Here is an 18,713-nt window from a genome sequence, read left to right on the forward strand (position 1 = left end):
AAAGAAGGATTGTCGGTATGCCTCTGTGTGGGCTCTAATCTCTCTGATTTTATCCTCATGGTCTCTTCGCGAGATATACGTAGGAGGAAGCAATATACTGCTTGACTCTTCGGTGAAGGTATGTTCTCGAAACTTTGACAAAAGCCCGTACCGAGCTACTGAGCGTCTCTCCTGCAGAGTCTTCCACTGGAGTTTATCTATCATCTCCGTAACGCTTTCGCGATTACTAAATGATCCTGTAACGAAGCGCGCTGCTCTCCGTTGGATCTTCTCTATGTCTTGTATCAACCCTATCTGGTACGGATCCCACACTGCTGAGCAGTATTCAAGCAGTGGGCGAACAAGCGTACTGTAACCTACTTCCTTTGTTTTCGGATTGCATTTCCTTAGGATTCTTCCAATGAATCTCAGTCTGGCATCTGCTTTACCGACAATCAACATTATATGATCATTCCATTTTAAATCACTCCTAATGCGTACTCCCAGATAATTTATGGTATTAACTGCTTCCAGTTGTGTTGTCCTTATCACCATCCTATCATCCTCATCGACTGCAGGTCGCCGAAGTGGCGTCCAATTGAAAGAGCGGTACCCGGCGAACGGTCTGCCCGACGGGGGGCCCTAGCCATACGAATAAATAAATAAAAGTCCTATCCGGTAAGGATCCCACACCGCGCAGCAGTGAGGACGGACAGGCGTAGTGTAGGCAGTCTCCTTAGTAGGTCTGTTACATTTTCTAAGTGTCCTGCCAATAAACGCAGTCTTTGGTTAGCCTTCCCCGCAACATTTTCTACGTGTTCCTTCCAATTTAAGTTGTTCGTAATTGTAATACCTAGGTATTTAGTTGAATTTATGGCCTTTAGATTTCACTGATTTATCGTGTATCCGAAGTTTAACGAGTTCCTTTTAGCACTCATGTGGATGACCTCACACTTTTCGTTATTTAGTATCAACTGCCACTTTTCGCACCATTCAGATATCTTTTCTAAATCGTTTTGCAGTTTCTTTTGATCTTCTGATGACTTTATTAGTCGAAAAACGACAGGATGAGCTGAATCTAACAGAAAGTACAACGTAAGTGCAGAAATACATCCAAAACTTCCCACATATTACTTTAAGAATGATTACCTCTATATACTGAATTCAGACACAAGGAAAAGATGGTATGCATTGGCAAAGGGGGAGGGGGAGGGTAAGGAGGAATAGATAAGAGAAAGAAAATGTGCAAGGAAGAAATGTGGATTATTTGTTTAAAAGTAAATATAACTTCCGTTGATACAGTCTATTTTATTGTTGCGTTGGTCTCTTTTTAAGAAGAGTGAGATCAGGCAAGTCTTGCGAATGCGTAGAAACGCTTTCACAGCAGAATGTCGTTAGAATCACCTGTCAAGACTTAAGCGTGAGAACTTCACTTCACACTGTAATATTTGTAGTATAACTTCTTACTGAGTCAAAATATTAGCATTGAGGCACAGTGTCACCGTAGTTTGAGACTGGCCTTTGTAACTTATGGTGGGTTCAGTGTAATCACTCGGTTATTTTTACCGACCTTATTACTTTTCTGCAATAAATACGAGAAGATACTCCATTAATTTGGTATTCGGTTACGACACTACTGACGCCAACTGTTCCGCAACGCAAAGCAGAGTGTAGCCTAGAGGTGGAAGGTCACAACTACTGAAAATTTGAAAACTGCATCATGAATAACACTTTGTTGTCTGTTCGAATGAACATATTCATTGAAAATAATAAGTTGATCGAAGTAGCTTGAAGTTTAAGTACAATATAAGTAAAAAAATGCGTAACAAAATTACGAGGCCGCGCGGGATTAGCCGAGCGGTCTCAAGCGCTGCAGTCGTGGACTGTGAAGCTGGTCCCGGCGGAGGTTCGAGTCCTCCCTTGGGCATGGGTGTGTGTGTTTGTCCTTAGGATAATTTAGGTTAAGTAGTGTGTAAGCTTAGGGACTGATGACCTTACCAGTTAGGTCCCATAAGATTTCGTACACATTTGAACATTTGAAAATTACGAGAATATAGACTACAATAACTCATTTCACACAACACTAGAATTCTGCATGAAAATATTACGTACTTGGAGATTACAAGTGAAATAAATATTTAAAAATACTTCTTTTGTGTCATAATAGGTAGCAATAGTATTAGGCTGGTGTACAAGATCGTAGCGTTTCCCGTAAGCTTAATAAACACAACAGATACACATAACAGAGGCTTTAATCATTAATAAAATATTCTCATTCACTATCTACAACAGTATACCAATGCTGGGATAAGTTCATTCCGCAACAATAGAGATCGTGTGGTTTTGAGGAGAAGAAGACATCGAGCCATATTCTGAGCGTATTTTCATCGGAAAGGAAGTTCCCTGAAGGTTGTTCGATAGACGGCAAAACTCTGGTGAAAATCTGAGGTCGCAAGATCAGACCAGTAAGTTGGTACGGACTGGCTTCCGATCCCCTCCTGTCTAGCAAAACCCGGGTGACCGTCGTATTGCAGTAGCCTAATTTCACGCAGTCTTCCTGGTCCCTGTTCTTGGATTGCTTCTACAAGACGTCGCAGTCCTTGATAGCAAATGTCAGCAATGGTGGCTACACCTCGGGGAAGTTATTCGTAGTACTCCACACCGTCGCTGTTCTACCAGATGCACAACACTATCTTTTGTGGATTCACGCAGATCTTTATACTGGGTGTTGCTGCTTTGTTTGGGCCCAACCATTCCTTCCTTTTCCTTATGTAAGCATAAAGAGACTATTTCTCGTCACCAATAACGATGCAGTAAGGAATGGTCGGTGTTGTTCACAAGCTAATTAATGATGAGCAAATAGAGATGATACACTCCTGGAAATGGAAAAAAGAACACATTGACACCGGTGTGTCAGACCCACCATACTTGCTCCGGACACTGCGAGAGGGCTGTACAAGCAATGATCACACGCACGGCACAGCGGACACACCAGGAACCGCGGTGTTGGCCGTCGAATGGCGCTAGCTGCGCAGCATTTGTGCACCGCCGCCGTCAGTGTCAGCCAGTTTGCCGTGGCATACGGAGCTCCATCGCAGTCTTTAACACTGGTAGCATGCCGCGACAGCGTGGACGTGAACCGTATGTGCAGTTGACGGACTTTGAGCGAGGGCGTATAGTGGGCATGCGGGAGGCCGGGTGGACGTACCGCCGAATTGCTCAACACGTGGGGCGTGAAGTCTCCACAGTACATCGATGTTGTCGCCAGTGGTCGGCGGAAGGTGCACGTGCCCGTCGACCTGGGACCGGACCGCAGCGACGCACGGATGCACGCCAAGACCGTAGGATCCTACGCAGTGCCGTAGGGGACCGCACCGCCACTTCCCAGCAAATTAGGGACACTGTTGCTCCTGGGGTATCGGCGAGGACCATTCGCAACCGTCTCCATGAAGCTGGGCTACGGTCCCGCACACCGTTAGGCCGTCTTCCGCTCACGCCCCAACATCGTGCAGCCCGCCTCCAGTGGTGTCGCGACAGGCGTGAATGGAGGGACGAATGGAGACGTGTCGTCTTCAGCGATGAGAGTCGCTTCTGCCTTGGTGCCAATGATGGTCGTATGCGTGTTTGGCGCCGTGCAGGTGAGCGCCACAATCAGGACTGCATACGACCGAGGCACACAGGGCCAACACCCGGCATCATGGTGTGGGGAGCGATCTCCTACACTGGCCGTACACCACTGGTGATCGTCGAGGGGACACTGAATAGTGCACGGTACATCCAAACCGTCATCGAACCCATCGTTCTACCATTCCTAGACCGGCAAGGGAACTTGCTGTTCCAACAGGACAATGCACGTCCGCATGTATCCCGTGCCACCCAACGTGCTCTAGAAGGTGTAAGTCAACTACCCTGGCCAGCAAGATCTCCGGATCTGTCCCCCATTGAGCATGTTTGGGACTGGATGAAGCGTCGTCTCACGCGGTCTGCACGTCCAGCACGAACGCTGGTCCAACTGAGGCGCCAGGTGGAAATGGCATGGCAAGCCGTTCCACAGGACTACATCCAGCATCTCTACGATCGTCTCCATGGGAGAATAGCAGCCTGCATTGCTGCGAAAGGTGGATGTACACTGTACTAGTGCCGACATTGTGCATGCTCTGTTGCCTGTGTCTATGTGCCTGTGGTTCTGTCAGTGTGATCATGTGATTTATCTGACCCCAGGAATGTGTCAATAAAGTTTCCCCTTCCTGGGACAATGAATTCACGGTGTTCTTATTTCAATTTCCAGGAGTGTATATGGCCACCAGCTGATTTTTGGCTTAGAGAATGCCCTATTTTTGAACCTTCCCCATTGCATGTAAATGTCTCACATGATCACAGTTCATCACATTTGCCAGATCTCGAGTACACTGACGTGGATCATTGTGGATTAATGCGTTTAAACGATCTTCATCAAACCCCGAAGGTCTTCCTGAACTCGGTTAGTCACTAATTTCAAAACGATGACTCGATTCTTCTTAAAACGAGGAAACCATTTTGTTGCTGTGCTTTGTCCAATGGCAAATGTTACTGCCTACCTCCGTTGCTGTCATCCCTCTATTGAATTCAGACAGAAGAAATGTTCCTATTTCTCCGCTTGGCACGCCATTTTCTAGCGCACGCAGCTCCACTCATCAACTCCAAAACGACAAAGTGACAGCATGTAAAATCAAATGGCAACAGTGAACTACAAATAAAAAGTGACAATTGATAAATAAACCCACAGCAACGGAGTACCAACATGTAAAAGAAAAACTCTACGCACATATGCACCAGCCTAATACAGAGATGATTGTGTTAACTCGCAATTGACAGGGGTTCCACTGACAGTATTTGAGTGCTGTTGAAGCATAATAGCTCAGAACTACCAAGATTTTTGTTAACAAAATGAGAGATTTTTAACTAAAAATCTCTGTTGAAACTATGAGAGTTGACAAGATAGCTATAATGTTCCAAATACGAATGAACTTGTGCGTGAACGTTTGATTTTGAAGTGAGCAACAGCCAGCTGAATTATTAGACTCCTACTGTTCGTTAAAAGAAAGTCACACAACAAAGTTGAAACAAGCATTCTCGAATCTTCATCCATTGGAATATCTCTTAAATATAGGTTACTTCTTACCATAAAGTAAAAACAGCAACCAATTACTGTCAATACTGCTATTTATGAAGAACAAATGGTGCCATTACCTGTTTCACCAATCAGACGGCTGTTCGCTTTTAGTTACATTTATTGTGTGTTCTATGTGCGACGTTGGCTACTTGTTCGATGCGACGAATGTTCCTTGGGGTAGTGATACCTTCGAAAATTTTGCATTTTATTATAATGTCCGTCTTCAAAATCTGTTCTCCAGTTCGACTTCTTTAATTTCATGAAGAGAAGCCAGTCGTAATGTAATAACTATATTGTCTCACGCAGTTGGCGCTGTCGAGTGTTTCCCGTTAAACTTTATGATATCATGAACACGGACGGAATTAATCGTGAAGCACACAATTCTCGGATAACCTCGGGATGACGGCCTATTATTAAACGTTAACGGTCCGCTAACATCGCTCTGAGAGCAAGCGTGTAGGTACATTAACCTGAAAACACTGTAGTAACGCAGTGCGAGGTTCAACGTGTGCAGAATTGTGTGAAATTCATACATTCCGAGAATTCGTCTATCATTACTTACTCCTCGCTTAGTTACATGAATTACTGCAATTCAAGCCGAACTGTTTATACGCAACCACGCAACGGCCAGGTCGTAAGGTCATCAGATCACTTCCTAAGATCGCGGAGCCGAGTCGACGTATTGTGGAGCTTGTAGCGCAGAAAAGTTGGTGCTGTTTGCTTCATTTATCACTAAAGCCCGCAAGTTGTTTAATTTCAATCCTTCTGCTTTACTGCTTTCGTACTTTCGAATTTCCACGTCCTGTATTACACCTTAGCACAGTAATGATTGGACCTTGAAAAAATTGTAGAATCGGAGAAATAATTTCGTATTTTCTTGATGCCAGTGTACGATCTACCAGTAACGATTTGTCCCTACCGCTCAGACTATTGCTCTTGTGTTCTTTGACTCGTGTGTTAATCCTTGTGCTTGTAGTTCCCAAGTACACTTGGCCGCATACGCAAGGGTTTTAGTACACCCCTGTGATGGCAAGATGCAGGCCTAGATCTTTAGCAGTGTTATTAACGAATCTTTTTTATTCGGTTTAATCATTGTATCAAATCATATCGTATGAGCACTCTTCATTTGTGACTGTTTTTACAAATTAGAGGAAAACTTTCCGTTCAGTTGATCCTTTCCTAGCGAAAGCTCCAGATCTTTTGGATGTAGCGCCCTGCGCCTGCAGAGTTGCCATTTCTTCTGGAAGTAATTCTTAATACATACGTGCATTGTATTAGGAGTTGAGAATTTGGGCAACCATCCGCTGTATTATGGAATGACAATGAAAATTTGTGCCGGACTGGGACTCGAACCCATATTTCCCGCTTATCACGAGCGGTCATCTTACTATTAGGCTATCTGAGCACACTTCGTTTCCAGACCTAAACTTCCATATATCGTTAACCAGGAGTCTACAATCTGCACGCATACGTCCGTCATGTATGTTTCCGTATAAGTGAGACATTTTAGTTGAAGGTCGCTAGCCCGGTGACAGCGGATAAATACGATATTGCAGTGCCTGTGATGTTCAGAAGTGCGATGCCATGTGTGTGTCTCTGAATTACTACAATTCAAGCAGAACTGTTTATATGTAACCACGCATCCGCCGGCCGGTGTGACCGTGCCGGTCTAGACGCTTCAGTGTGGAACCGCGTGACCGCTACGGTCGCAGGTTCGAATTCTGCCTCGGGCATGGATGTGTGTGATGTCCTTAGGTTAGTTAGGTTTAAGTAGTTCTAAGTTCTAGGGGACTGATGACCACAGATGTTAAGTCGCATAGTGCTCAGAGCCATTTGAACCACTTGAACCACGCATCCGCGAGATCATCAGATCACTTCCTACGTTCACGGAGCCGAGCCGACGTATTATGGAGCCTGTAGCGTACTTCTTAAAAACACAGGCACTGCAATATTGTAATTGTTAAATGACAGAGCACTTCCTCAAAAGTATTGCGTCTCACAGATTGTACAATACCGGTCGATCTATGTTTTAATCAGAGATGATAAAAGCTTTCCTGCATATTTATATGACTTAATTTTTGAATATATTTTGTTATACAGTTCTTTAAAAACAGCCTATAACTTTTACGGTATTTTCTTTTATTTAAAAGAATATATCATTTAAAAAGATCGTGAAATTTAAGATTAATCCTAATTGGTACTGTGATTACATGCTGTGAGAATAGTTTGATAACTAGTGAATCGACTTGCATTAGCTTTTCCATAACATCAAATTACGAAACAGTTAATAAGGTGTTAAAGAGACGAACTGAAGTTAAATGTTAAAAAATTCCGGGGAAAGTTGATGGATTTTCTGTAAGCTCTTTTGGTCCTCTTTTACAATAACTTTAATGTGTCGTTTATTTTTCTGTCCCAGTTGCAGTTTTTTGTACAGTATGACTAGTTTCGATTTCCCTGGATCATCTTCAGATCTATGCAGTTGCGTCAGCAAACCGTCGTGTCTGTATTCTAATGTGCAGTTCAGAGACAGACACTAATGACTATTGAATCAACTACATAGATATGAACATGATCCAGGGAGATCGAAACTAATGATACTGTTTAAAAAATGTGCACCTCGGACTGAAAAATGAACGATACATTAAAATTGTTTCAAAAATCAGTACAGTTGCTGATTACTGTCGCGACCAATATATCGGCCACACAGCTCTTTTTTTTATGAAACAAAATGATGTACCATGTCTCTTAACGCTCATCTTGATCACGGTTGTTGTTAATGTTACAGGTCGGGACATCTTACGAGAGGGTGGCTACTTCGGGCCGTGGCAGACGTGCAAGGAGCTGCAGTACAACCGCGAGATCTGCGGCAAAGACGTGTCCCGCTTCCACCCAGTCGGTGAGTACACACACACACACACACACACACACACACACACACACATACTGTGGCAGTGGCGTTTCTGCAGCTACCGCTAGCAAATTTATCTGCTTTTTCAAAAGGGCACGTGTGCCTCAACGGAGGCGTAAGTGGTCTTGTTCACTTCAAAAGTTGTACAGCTCGGCCGCAGAGTTTCAATACACGTTTCCATGACCAAGTTTTATGTTTATAAAGTCTGTCACTGTAGAAAGATAACAAAAGCCACCAGTCTTTCGGCTTAATATGTTTCGTACGCTGTGTACTGCAACAGAAAGTCTGTTTGCAGCCTTGCGGCCTGAGGGTAATCACACGTGGTCTCCTTGCTGTGATTACAAAGAAACAGTGATCTCTATACTAGCCGGATGTCGAACTCCATCTGTCTGAGCGTACCGTCCAGATACACTCGTTTCTTACGTTTCTGCGACATGCCACGAAATGTCACTAGAACACACAACTGGATTCTCCTACCACATGAGTCTATTACATCGCATGTTGACTTTATATTCAAAATTAGAAATAAATATATAATTTATCACGCACAGAGGGAAAAGTGGCCTTTATTGCTCATTATTAAAGCTATCAGTTAGTCAGAAAGGAGTTCAACAAGCAGCAACAAAAAGTTTTGTTCATTTACCTAATAACATAAAAGTTCTGTCAGGTAGCGGAACAACATGGTGGACGACGCAGATAATAGGAATCTGCAGGCGGACTGAAGTCACATGTTCAGAGACCAGAGCTGTACCTCCGGTAGTACAGAAATTACTGCACTGGTTAGTTATTTAGTTAGTTACATATCCCACTGATCATTTGAACGATTCTTTTACTGAAATGATCCGGGAAGAGTCAGTTTACAGGATATGTATATATGACTAGTGCTAACCATTTTAAGCAGAAATTCGTCAGTGGAATAGAAGAAGTTGTCCAGGAGAAATGATTTTAAGTTGGATTTAAAACTTATTTAGCTAGCCGGCAGATATTTTATGTTATTGGACAAACGATCAAAAATTTTTGTTGCTGTATGTTGAACTCCTCTCTGAGACATTGACAGCTTTAATGATAGGTAATGAAGGTCAATATTTCTGTTGTGTTGTTGATATCGACATCACCATTCTTGTAAAATTTTTATGGATAATTTATGATGAATTTTACTAGCGAATATATGTACTGTGAGGGGGCAGTTAAAACGCCTAGCCCCTTGAAGAGGAACCCGCTTGACGCCCGTAAGTGAACACCACAGTTTATTCTTACTGCTCGCTTTGTGCAATCAATACTTTCTTTCTGTGTGATGAGTTACCCCACGAAATTATTCCATAATACATTACTGAGTGGGATATTCAAATATGTGAAGAGGTTGATTTGTTTGTTTCCAAGACTAGCAGAGTGGAAGTAGCTGAACTTAATTTCTGAGAAGCTCAGCAAAATGCTTGTTTCTATTCAAGCTTTCATCAGTATGCACACCCAAAAATTTGCTGCATTCTACACTATTTACTGACTGCTAGTCATGTGCTATATCAGTTGTTGGTATGACCCTATTTACTGTAGAAAACTGAATATAGTATTCTGCACTTTTTTTCAAAATTTATAGTGTGTCCCTTTTCTCACAACCATTTTATTATTCTTTAGAAAATATCATTCATCTCTGTTCTGTTATTTTCTCTTTAATGGGATTATTATGACACTAGTGTCATAAGAAAAAAGGACAGATTCTGCTTTTTAAGTGAAGGACATTCACATATAATGAATAGAAGTGGACTCAAAATTGAACCCTGTGGGACCACCTTTGTGATTTTTCTTTTTTTTTTTTTTTTTTTTTTTTTTTTTCCTCACAGCCACTAAAATTTTCTATCTTTCCGACATTGTCTGAATTATTTCCACTTTGTTTGTTGAGTATGATTCAAACCAACTGTTCGTAAATCCATCGGTTCCATAAAAGTTGAGCTTTTAACAAACTAGCATGAGCTACACAACCAAACACCTTGGAAATGTCACAAAAATATCAACTGGCAATATTTTATTATTTAAGGATTGTATTATATGACGAGCGGATGTATAAATAGCGTTCTCAGGCAACACACTTAAAGCCCACCAGATTGTCGTTAAATACTAACATCAAAACTCAATGGAAACACTTGGAAAGCTTTTGTTTCACAGAGCACGCCTATTTTTATTTCTCTCTTACGCTTTTCAAAAATATATCGAAGATCCAGACTGACGTAACGCCAGCATTTAAGCAGTTCACACACTAGTATGAAATGCTGCTGTAACACAGTAGTGAATGCACACACACTGTTAATAGGTCGAAACAGCTATCCATTTACTTGATTGCTAATTTCACATCCCTCTTATCCTACCGTTCATGGGTCCTCAGATTTCTACGATTTTTCCTTTCTAGGAACAATATTCGATGCAGCTTCTTCTCGAATTTACGTGTCTTTCAGTCTCCTATAACAACACAAGCAGATTTCTTTAGAAGTGGAATCGATAAGTTAGTGCATCTTTCGGATGTGATGAAAAGGATTAGTTTTAGTATCAGTTAACCTCAAATAAAATATTTTGCGACAACCAAAATCCCTACAGATTTTTGCAAGACCCTAATACTTGACCGCACTTAAAATTGTTGAAAAATATGTCAGAGAAGCAAAGAAAGGCAGCAAATACTACCACAAATCAGCCACTAAAGACCCGTCTTCTGGTAAACAGTTTAAATGGTTCACTAACTATATTCTTATAGTTTTTGCTACGAAAATAGTAAATGCTGATTTACAATAAAATTCCCTAAAACTGACGTCCTTCCTTACCTCTAAGTGTTTAGCTGCAGCAAGTGGTAAAGACGTTCATAAATCCCCTATAAAGTCTAGTCGTCTTAGTTTTCGAGAGGAGTCAAGGAGCGGAAGTCTACAGAATTCACGTCGCCCCACTTGTGAATTTGGTGCGGTGGCTACGAATGAAGAGACGTCATTAGAGGAGCTGGCCAGGATCTTGCATATGAAACTGGGCCATAAAGGTGGTAACTTACAAGAACATACTCGTACTTGTAAAATGAAGAGTGGAGAAGTGGAGTGAGTACTTACTTGGAAACACAGTGGCAGCTGTGCTAATACCATCTGGTATAACTGTTTCTTTTAACTTGTGATCTGATAAAGAACAATTATCAGTCTGAATTTCTATTGATACGCAAAATGCTAAACTGCTAGTCATCCAGAAAATAAGAGCGCCTGTGAAAACCGAATGAAAATATACTGGAAACTTTTACTGCAGCAGGTACAATAATCGTGGCAACATTTGAGCTGCTCCTAAATCTTGCCTTATGATTTATTTTTATATTGTGTCAATATTTCATTACATACTGGCCAAGTTTCGGAAATGCGTTCCAATTTAGGCAGTCATCCTGTCAAGGAGCACCGCATTAGTTACGAGGAGGTGCATTCAAATTCTAAGGCCTCCGATTTTTTTTCTCTGGACTGGAAAGAGATAGAAACACGCGCATTGTTTTAAAACGATGCCGCGTTCATTGTCAATACGTCCCAGAGATGGCAGCACCATTGGCAGATGGAATTTTACCGTCAGCGGCGAGAATGAGAACTGTTTTAAATACTTAAAATGGCGACGTTTTCCTTACTTGAACAGCGTGCAATCATTCGTTTTCTGAATTTGCGTGGTGTGAAAACAATTGAAATTCATCAACAGTTGAAAGAGACATGTGGTGATGGAGTTATGGATGTGTCGAAAGTGCGTTTGTGGGTGCGACAGTTTAATGAAGGCAGAACATCGTGTGACAACAAACCAAAACAACCTCGGGCTCGCACAAGCCGGTCTGACAAAATGATCGAGAAAGTGGAGAGAATTGTTTTGGGGGATTGCTGAATGACTGTTGAACAGATCGCCTCCAGAGTTGGCATTTCTGTGGGTTCTGTGCACACAATCCTGCATGACGACATGAAAATGCGAAAAGTGTCATCCAGGTGGGTGCCAAGAATGCTGACGGACGACCACATGGCTTCCCGTGTGGCATGTTGCCAAGCAATGTTGACGCGCAACGACAGCATGAATGGGACTTTCTTTTCGTCGGTTGTGACAATGGATGAGACGTGGATGCCATTTTTCAATCCAGAAACAAAGCGCCAGTCAGCACAATGGAAGCACACAGATTCACCGCCACCAAAAAAATTTCGGGTAACCGCCAGTGCTGAAAAAAATGATGGTGTCCATGTTCTGGGACAGCGAGGGCATAATCCTTACCCATTGCGTTCCAAAGGGCACTACGGTAACAGGTGCATCCTACGAAAATGTTTTGAAGAACAAATTCCTTCCTGCACTGCAACAAAAACGTCCGGGAAGGGCTGCGCGTGTGCTGTTTCACCAAGACAACGCACCCGCACATCGAGCTAACGTTACACAACAGTTTCTTCGTGATAACAACTTTGAAGTGATTTCTCATGCTCCCTACTCACCTGACCTGGCTCCTAGTGACTTTTGGCTTTTTCCAACAATGAAAGACACTCTCCGTGGCCGCACATTCACCAGCTGTGCTGCTATTGCCTCAGCGATTTTCCAATGGTCAAAACAGACTCCTAAAGAAGCGTTCGCCACTCCATGGAATCATGGCGTCAGCGTTGTGAAAAATGTGTACGTCTGCAGGGCGATTACGTCGAGAAGCAACGCCAGTTTCATCGATTTCGAGTGAGTAGTTAATTAGAAAAAAATCGGAGGCCTTAGAACTTGAATGCACCTCGTAGATTTTTCATTCACGGTCCAAGATGCTATTATGTGTGAGATATTGACATTGATACTTAACCATTGTCATGGGAACGTCAATCTTTACGGTCACACTTCTGCCTACCATGCTGTATTTATTGTTGTGTCTACTTGGACAAAATCTTGAGTACTGTAGTAAACATAAAAATCGACAACCGCGTCACTTACGTACAGAAATTACATTCATGTATTAAGAAGATATTACGTAAAAGATATCGTCATTTGGTACCATATCATATCTGATACCCGATGTACTTTCTGCTTACTTAAACTAAATACTAGGTGGTATGAACAATGAGCACTTTAGCATACATAAGCTCTGAATTCCAGAATACACGTCAATTTTTTCGTGAGTAGGTGTGTATGGTCTCATGTAAACTTCGAGAAACTTTAACACGAGCTCCACAATATTATGCAATAATACTCTATACGGTAACACTTACACTCTAACCCATAATCTTTTAATGAAGTCGCTGTACTTAGACCAAGAGCTCCGCATCACTTGCGCACATGACTAGCGTAGGTCATTTTATGTGGTGCAAAGAATACAATTATGTAAATCTAATAGCATTGATTGACTGTACCGTCGGTTCTTGGTGAGATATTTTATACATTGTGAATGAAAGGCGCACAACACTACTGTAATATTCTACAACATTGATCATTTGTTACGCGAATCGGTTTTCGGCTGCTAAGGCATCATCAAGTACTAAGGTAAGTACGCGGTGCAGTGAAATTTTTTAGGAGCAAAGATTTTAAACTAGTGCATGTGCAGAGTATCTCCATTTCCAGAGCAGAAAAATTTTGATGTTACAATAAGGAATAAAACAAACGGGATTATTTTAATGTAAATGCGATGTAAGAGTATTTAACTAAGATAAAATGTGTGACTCGTTAAGTAATGAACTATTTACAGAATACAACATTTGTCCATAGAAGAACATTATTGAACAACAAACTTTCGTGACGCATTCCAAATATGTGGCACAACAAAGTAATCTTGTCTTTAACAGATCCTAAATTACGAACAGATAATATATAAGCAGGTGAGTGAGGCAGCTGTGATTACACAAAGTAAAAATTTAACACAACGAGAGAAATAAAGAAAATGGAGCTTGTCAGTAAGAGGAGTAATTTACGGCACGGCCTGGAGTGGATTATGAGTAGTATCTGCAGTTAGAAGTGGTAAGGGAACAGTGTCTGGTCATTCAATGCTAAGCTTGGGCTGATGGACATGTGTTTATTAATTTCCATTATTTCAAGATAGTTCAGCTTCCTTCCTTCGTGGATGTAATGTAATACTTCATGTTTCACCTTGTAGCTTTGGCCTCCTTTAGGGAGGTCGTCTGCAAAAGAACAGTCTCCTTTTCTAAGTTTCCAACTTACGTGCTGTTTCTTCAAGCGGTGCCAGACTGACCTGTTTAGAATTTGTCACACTTAAAAGTAATTTCACATATTCCACTCTTTTCCAAAGCTCTAGTGCTGTTTTACCAATAGGCAAAAACGGTGTTGTGCATATAAAATGATGCTTTTACGTTCCTGGATTTAAGCTTCCTGGATACCTACAATGAGACTTTTCCTAAGTATGGTACTGTGCACCATTTATTGCGTTCTTGAGGTGGTGGGTCATGGACGGGGTGAAGAAGAGATTACACCTGTCGTTTCTGCTTTGTGTACGTTATTGAGTCCACTAAGGTAGGAGGGTAGCCATTGTTTGCTGGTATTTGTTTGGCTGCTTTTAATTTCATTTGGAAGATGTCTTCACACATAGGGATGGATATTAGGCGATGTATCACTAAATGAAAGGCAGCATATTTATGGATCGGTGGCTGTTGAGATTTGGCCGGTATCACCATACCTATGGTGGCAGATTTCCTATAAAACTTGAAAGTGTGAATAACGGTCACTGATGTCTATGGTTCAAATGGCTCTGAACACTATGGGACTTAACATCTGCGGTCATCAGTCCCCTAGAACTTAGAACTACGTAAACCTAACTAACCTAAGGACATCAAACACATCCATGCCCGAGGCAGGATTCGAACCTGCGACCGTAGCGGACGCGCGGCTCCAGACTGTAGCCCTACAACCGCTCGGCCACTCCGGCCGGTTGATGTCTATGCTAAGATCTACATAATTAATGCAGTTACCCCCCAAACTCAGTATTTGTTTTCGTGTGTTGTAAATCAGACGCGTAATGCACATTGAAAATTCATTTTGTAACCAAACGGAAGTGTTTTACAATGCAAACCAATGTATGTGACCGTGAAAATGCAAACATCCTTGAGAATGTATTTCATTGCTAGAAAATTGCAAAAACAAATGTCCCAGATGGGTATTTCACGTACACAAATTTGTAGCGCAACCAGTTTGGCTACACAATGAATTGTGAATTATTGTTTATCCTTGGCCAACTTACGGGAAACCAACGTATAATTTGCTTTGAAGAAATCATATAAAAAGCGTCTGATGATGAATTGCAAAAATTAGAAAGCGGTACCGGTACTTCTTGAATAAAGTAAGCTAAAACCAGTTTGTGGCTGGTTGCTGTACATCAACAGTTTATTTCGTAAAACAGCCACGGTCTCCAATCATGTGTTTATTTGATAAAATTGCGTTATACTGAGACTCTTTCATCGCTGAGGTTACCGAGAGCTTCTCAGAGATCCAGTTGGAGTTTAAACGGAGAAGATTAGCTTTACATTTTTTTCAAAGTAGCGGTCGAACCGTAGAAATTGTAAGAGGTAACTGAACTTCTACACAGAGGTGGTGAATAGTGACGAGGTGAGCCTTTTTATCCTTGTCTCGTGAACCGACGCGGTTGGTTCCCCTTACCAAAAATCATGCGCTAGAGGAGAGAGTTAATCCGGGTTCGCCAATTAACAATTCTTTCGCCTGCAGTGGTGCAATTACGCCGCGTAGTGAACCACGGACTTCCCATAGGCCTGGGGCGTGTTGATCGCAGCGGAGAGGTGTTTCTACGATTGCCTGCAGCTACGATGGAGTAGAACAGGATTGTCACAATACTCAGCGAACCCTACAATAAACTTTTGTATTCCCGCGTCTCTGGAAATTTCCACGTAGGGTCCAGTGGGTGAAAATGTTCACCACAGCACCTATCCACTTGTAAAAACAAAGACAGAAGTGAATAAGGTAAGGAGATCCTTCGACACTCACGACGATAACACGACAGGTGCCATACGCCATTTCCCGGAAACTTCGCACAGTGGAAGAGGAGTGAAGCGAACACGTGTCTCGGTTTATTCGTAGATACTCGATCGTTTCTGAGAAATCAACCATCAAAGTTTTCAACGTGATATAGATGCCTCTTAGCCGGCCGTAAGCTCAGCCCAAAAGGTGGCACAGCCTCCCATTTTTGGGTCCCGTTTTCGAAATCTGATTATTGTTTTCATTTATTGCATTTTTTTCACATCTCTACCCATGCCCTTAGATGGTTACGACATGAATGTTTTTTATCAAGTTAGGGGATGCAAGGGCGTTATATATTGTAAAATTATAACTGGCTTTCACAATACGTGTCATACATTTATTATATGATATAAATGGTATGGTATTTTCAGAGTTTATAATGTTTTTAAATTCTCATATTCTTATGTCAGTTTTTAATTCTTATATTTCATTCTTTCGTTTATTCTTTAGGAAGATTTTGTGCATTCCCTTGAATGATACCGATGCCAGAAACATTCAAAACATAAAAGTTCCGAACACCACGAGTACTAGCCGAAGGCAGGTTTGCACAGGGACATTTCTTCCTTTGAATCTGACTCGGGAAAGAAACGTCGTTAACATTGCTGAAGATTTCACGCGTTAGCAATAATTTTGTGGCAATCCACGCATAACGAACCACTTTCCCCTAAACTGGCGCTTGCAGTTGATTATGAATTAAGATACGTCACAGCAACTTCACCGAAAACAATTTCAAATAATTTTTCCATTCACGTGTTATTCCTTTTTTTAATTCATTCGCCAGACATAGGATTAGTAGACGAATAAGGACAACGCCATTTCAATATACGTTGGAAAACATTCGTATAGTAAGAAAAAAAATAAAAACAATAATCGGGTTTCGAGCACGGAATGCAAATGTATAAAGCCGCGACACTAGCCACTGTGCTAGCGCTTGAGTTGGGCTGTTCTCTCGATAAAAGACACATAAGGTACCTCGAAAACTTTGACCGTCGTTTTCTCAGAAACGGTCGAATATCTGCGGATCAGCCGAGACACATCTTCGCTTAGTCTGATTCCATTGAGCAAAGTTTCTGGTTCAAAAATTGCTCTGAGCACTATGGGACTCAACTGCTGAGGTCATTAGTCCCCTAGAACTTAGAACTAGTTAAACCTAACTAACCTAAGGACATCACAAACATCCATGCCCGAGGCAGGATTCGAACCTGCGACCGTAGCGGTCTTGCGGTTCCAGACTGCAGCGCCTTTAACCGCCCGGCCACTTCGGCCGGCCAAAGTTTCTGGGAAATTGGGTTATGGCGCTTGCTGTGTTCTCCTCATCAGCGTAGCATCTGCAGAAAACACGTGGTGAGACGAACCGTAATCTCGTCAAACCACAATATGTCAACAACATATAACCCGAAATCCTTGTTGTCAATGTTTTTCTAAAGAGCTGCCTCCTTTGGCTCCATCACTGATCAGGCGATCAGTACTACCTGTTTGATAATGACTCTCAGCAGAAGGTGGAATTTAGACCGTCGATCGTCAAGAAAGCAAAGCAGCCGTTTTGAGTCGATACAGTGAGGAACCGAAGAGTGCCAACTGTAGCATATTCACGTCCTGCACCTCTCATACACACACGCTCGCCTTTCGTATTTAATGCTCTCCCCTCCTCCCCTCCCAAATGATGATGTGGGGAACTTCCTTAACCGAGCGGTCTAAGGCGCTGCAGTCATGGACTGTGCGGCTGGTCCTGGCGGAGGTTCGAGTCCTCCCTCGGGCATGGATGTGTGTGTTTGTCCTTAGGATAATTTAGGTTAAGTAGTGTGTAAGCTTAGGGACTGATGACCTTAGCAGTTAAGTCCCATAAGATTTCACACACATTTGAACAATTTTTGGGAACTTCCTCTTGGATAACTCTCGTAGATTCAAAGAAATGATAGTTCTTGGGATACATTCTTCTTAAGAAAGAAACTTGGGAAAGCTTTTCGAAAAAAAAGTCTGAGCTTGAAAATATTTGTTTATTACAGTGGTCAGCGTTTGAGTTAGAAACAGCCGCAGTGTTGCAGAGGGCTTTCTGTCGCCACGGCTAATAAAATATTTGAGCATTAGAGCTGTAAAGAGGCGATCACACGCTTCTAGCGGATTTGCCGAAGATGCGACATCTTCATGTAATATATAATCTGCTTTAATCAAAATGAGGCATTAATGAGAAATATTTCTCATGTAAACTACATTGCACACAACAAATCAAATTTATCATTGTAGTAAATAATTACAAAATATATATGCTATCGTTTAAGGTAGTTCCTAAGAAGCGCTTCAGATGTTCTGCTATAGAAAAATGTTGAGAATTAGGTGTACTGATAAGGAATGAAGGGTTCATCCGCAAAACCGGCGAAGAACGATATTTACAGAAAACACTGGGAAGAAGGAATAGAATGACAGGACATGTGTATGACGTCGGGGAATAACAACAGAAGTACTAAAGGGAGCCGTAGAGGGTGAAAACTGTAGGACTGGAGTATACCAAACAAATAATTGAGGGGCGTACGGTGCAAGTGATACAGAGATGAAGATATTGGTGACGAAAATGAATTCGTGGCCGGCCGAATCGAACATGTCAGAAATCTGAAGACGCAAAATGAAAACTGTACTTTGGTTTTACTGTGATGTAATAAATAACTGATTTTATTTGCTCTACATAAATTATTGATATTGCAT

At 41.9% G+C, this 18,713-nt stretch overlaps 1 protein-coding gene across 1 annotated transcript in view; it reads left to right on the plus strand.

The window, feature by feature from the left end:
* LOC126176356 (uncharacterized) overlaps nt 1–18,713 on the plus strand; it is a 120,225-nt gene that overhangs the window by 25,188 nt on the left and 76,324 nt on the right. Inside the window, exon 2 of the mRNA XM_049923510.1 lies at nt 7,917–8,027. Coding sequence (XP_049779467.1) covers nt 7,917–8,027 — 111 coding nt within the window. The remainder of the gene's footprint in view (nt 1–7,916; nt 8,028–18,713) is intronic.

This window comes from Schistocerca cancellata, chromosome 3, assembly GCF_023864275.1.
Source record: "Schistocerca cancellata isolate TAMUIC-IGC-003103 chromosome 3, iqSchCanc2.1, whole genome shotgun sequence".
NCBI classification, from domain to species: Eukaryota; Metazoa; Arthropoda; class Insecta; order Orthoptera; family Acrididae; genus Schistocerca; species Schistocerca cancellata.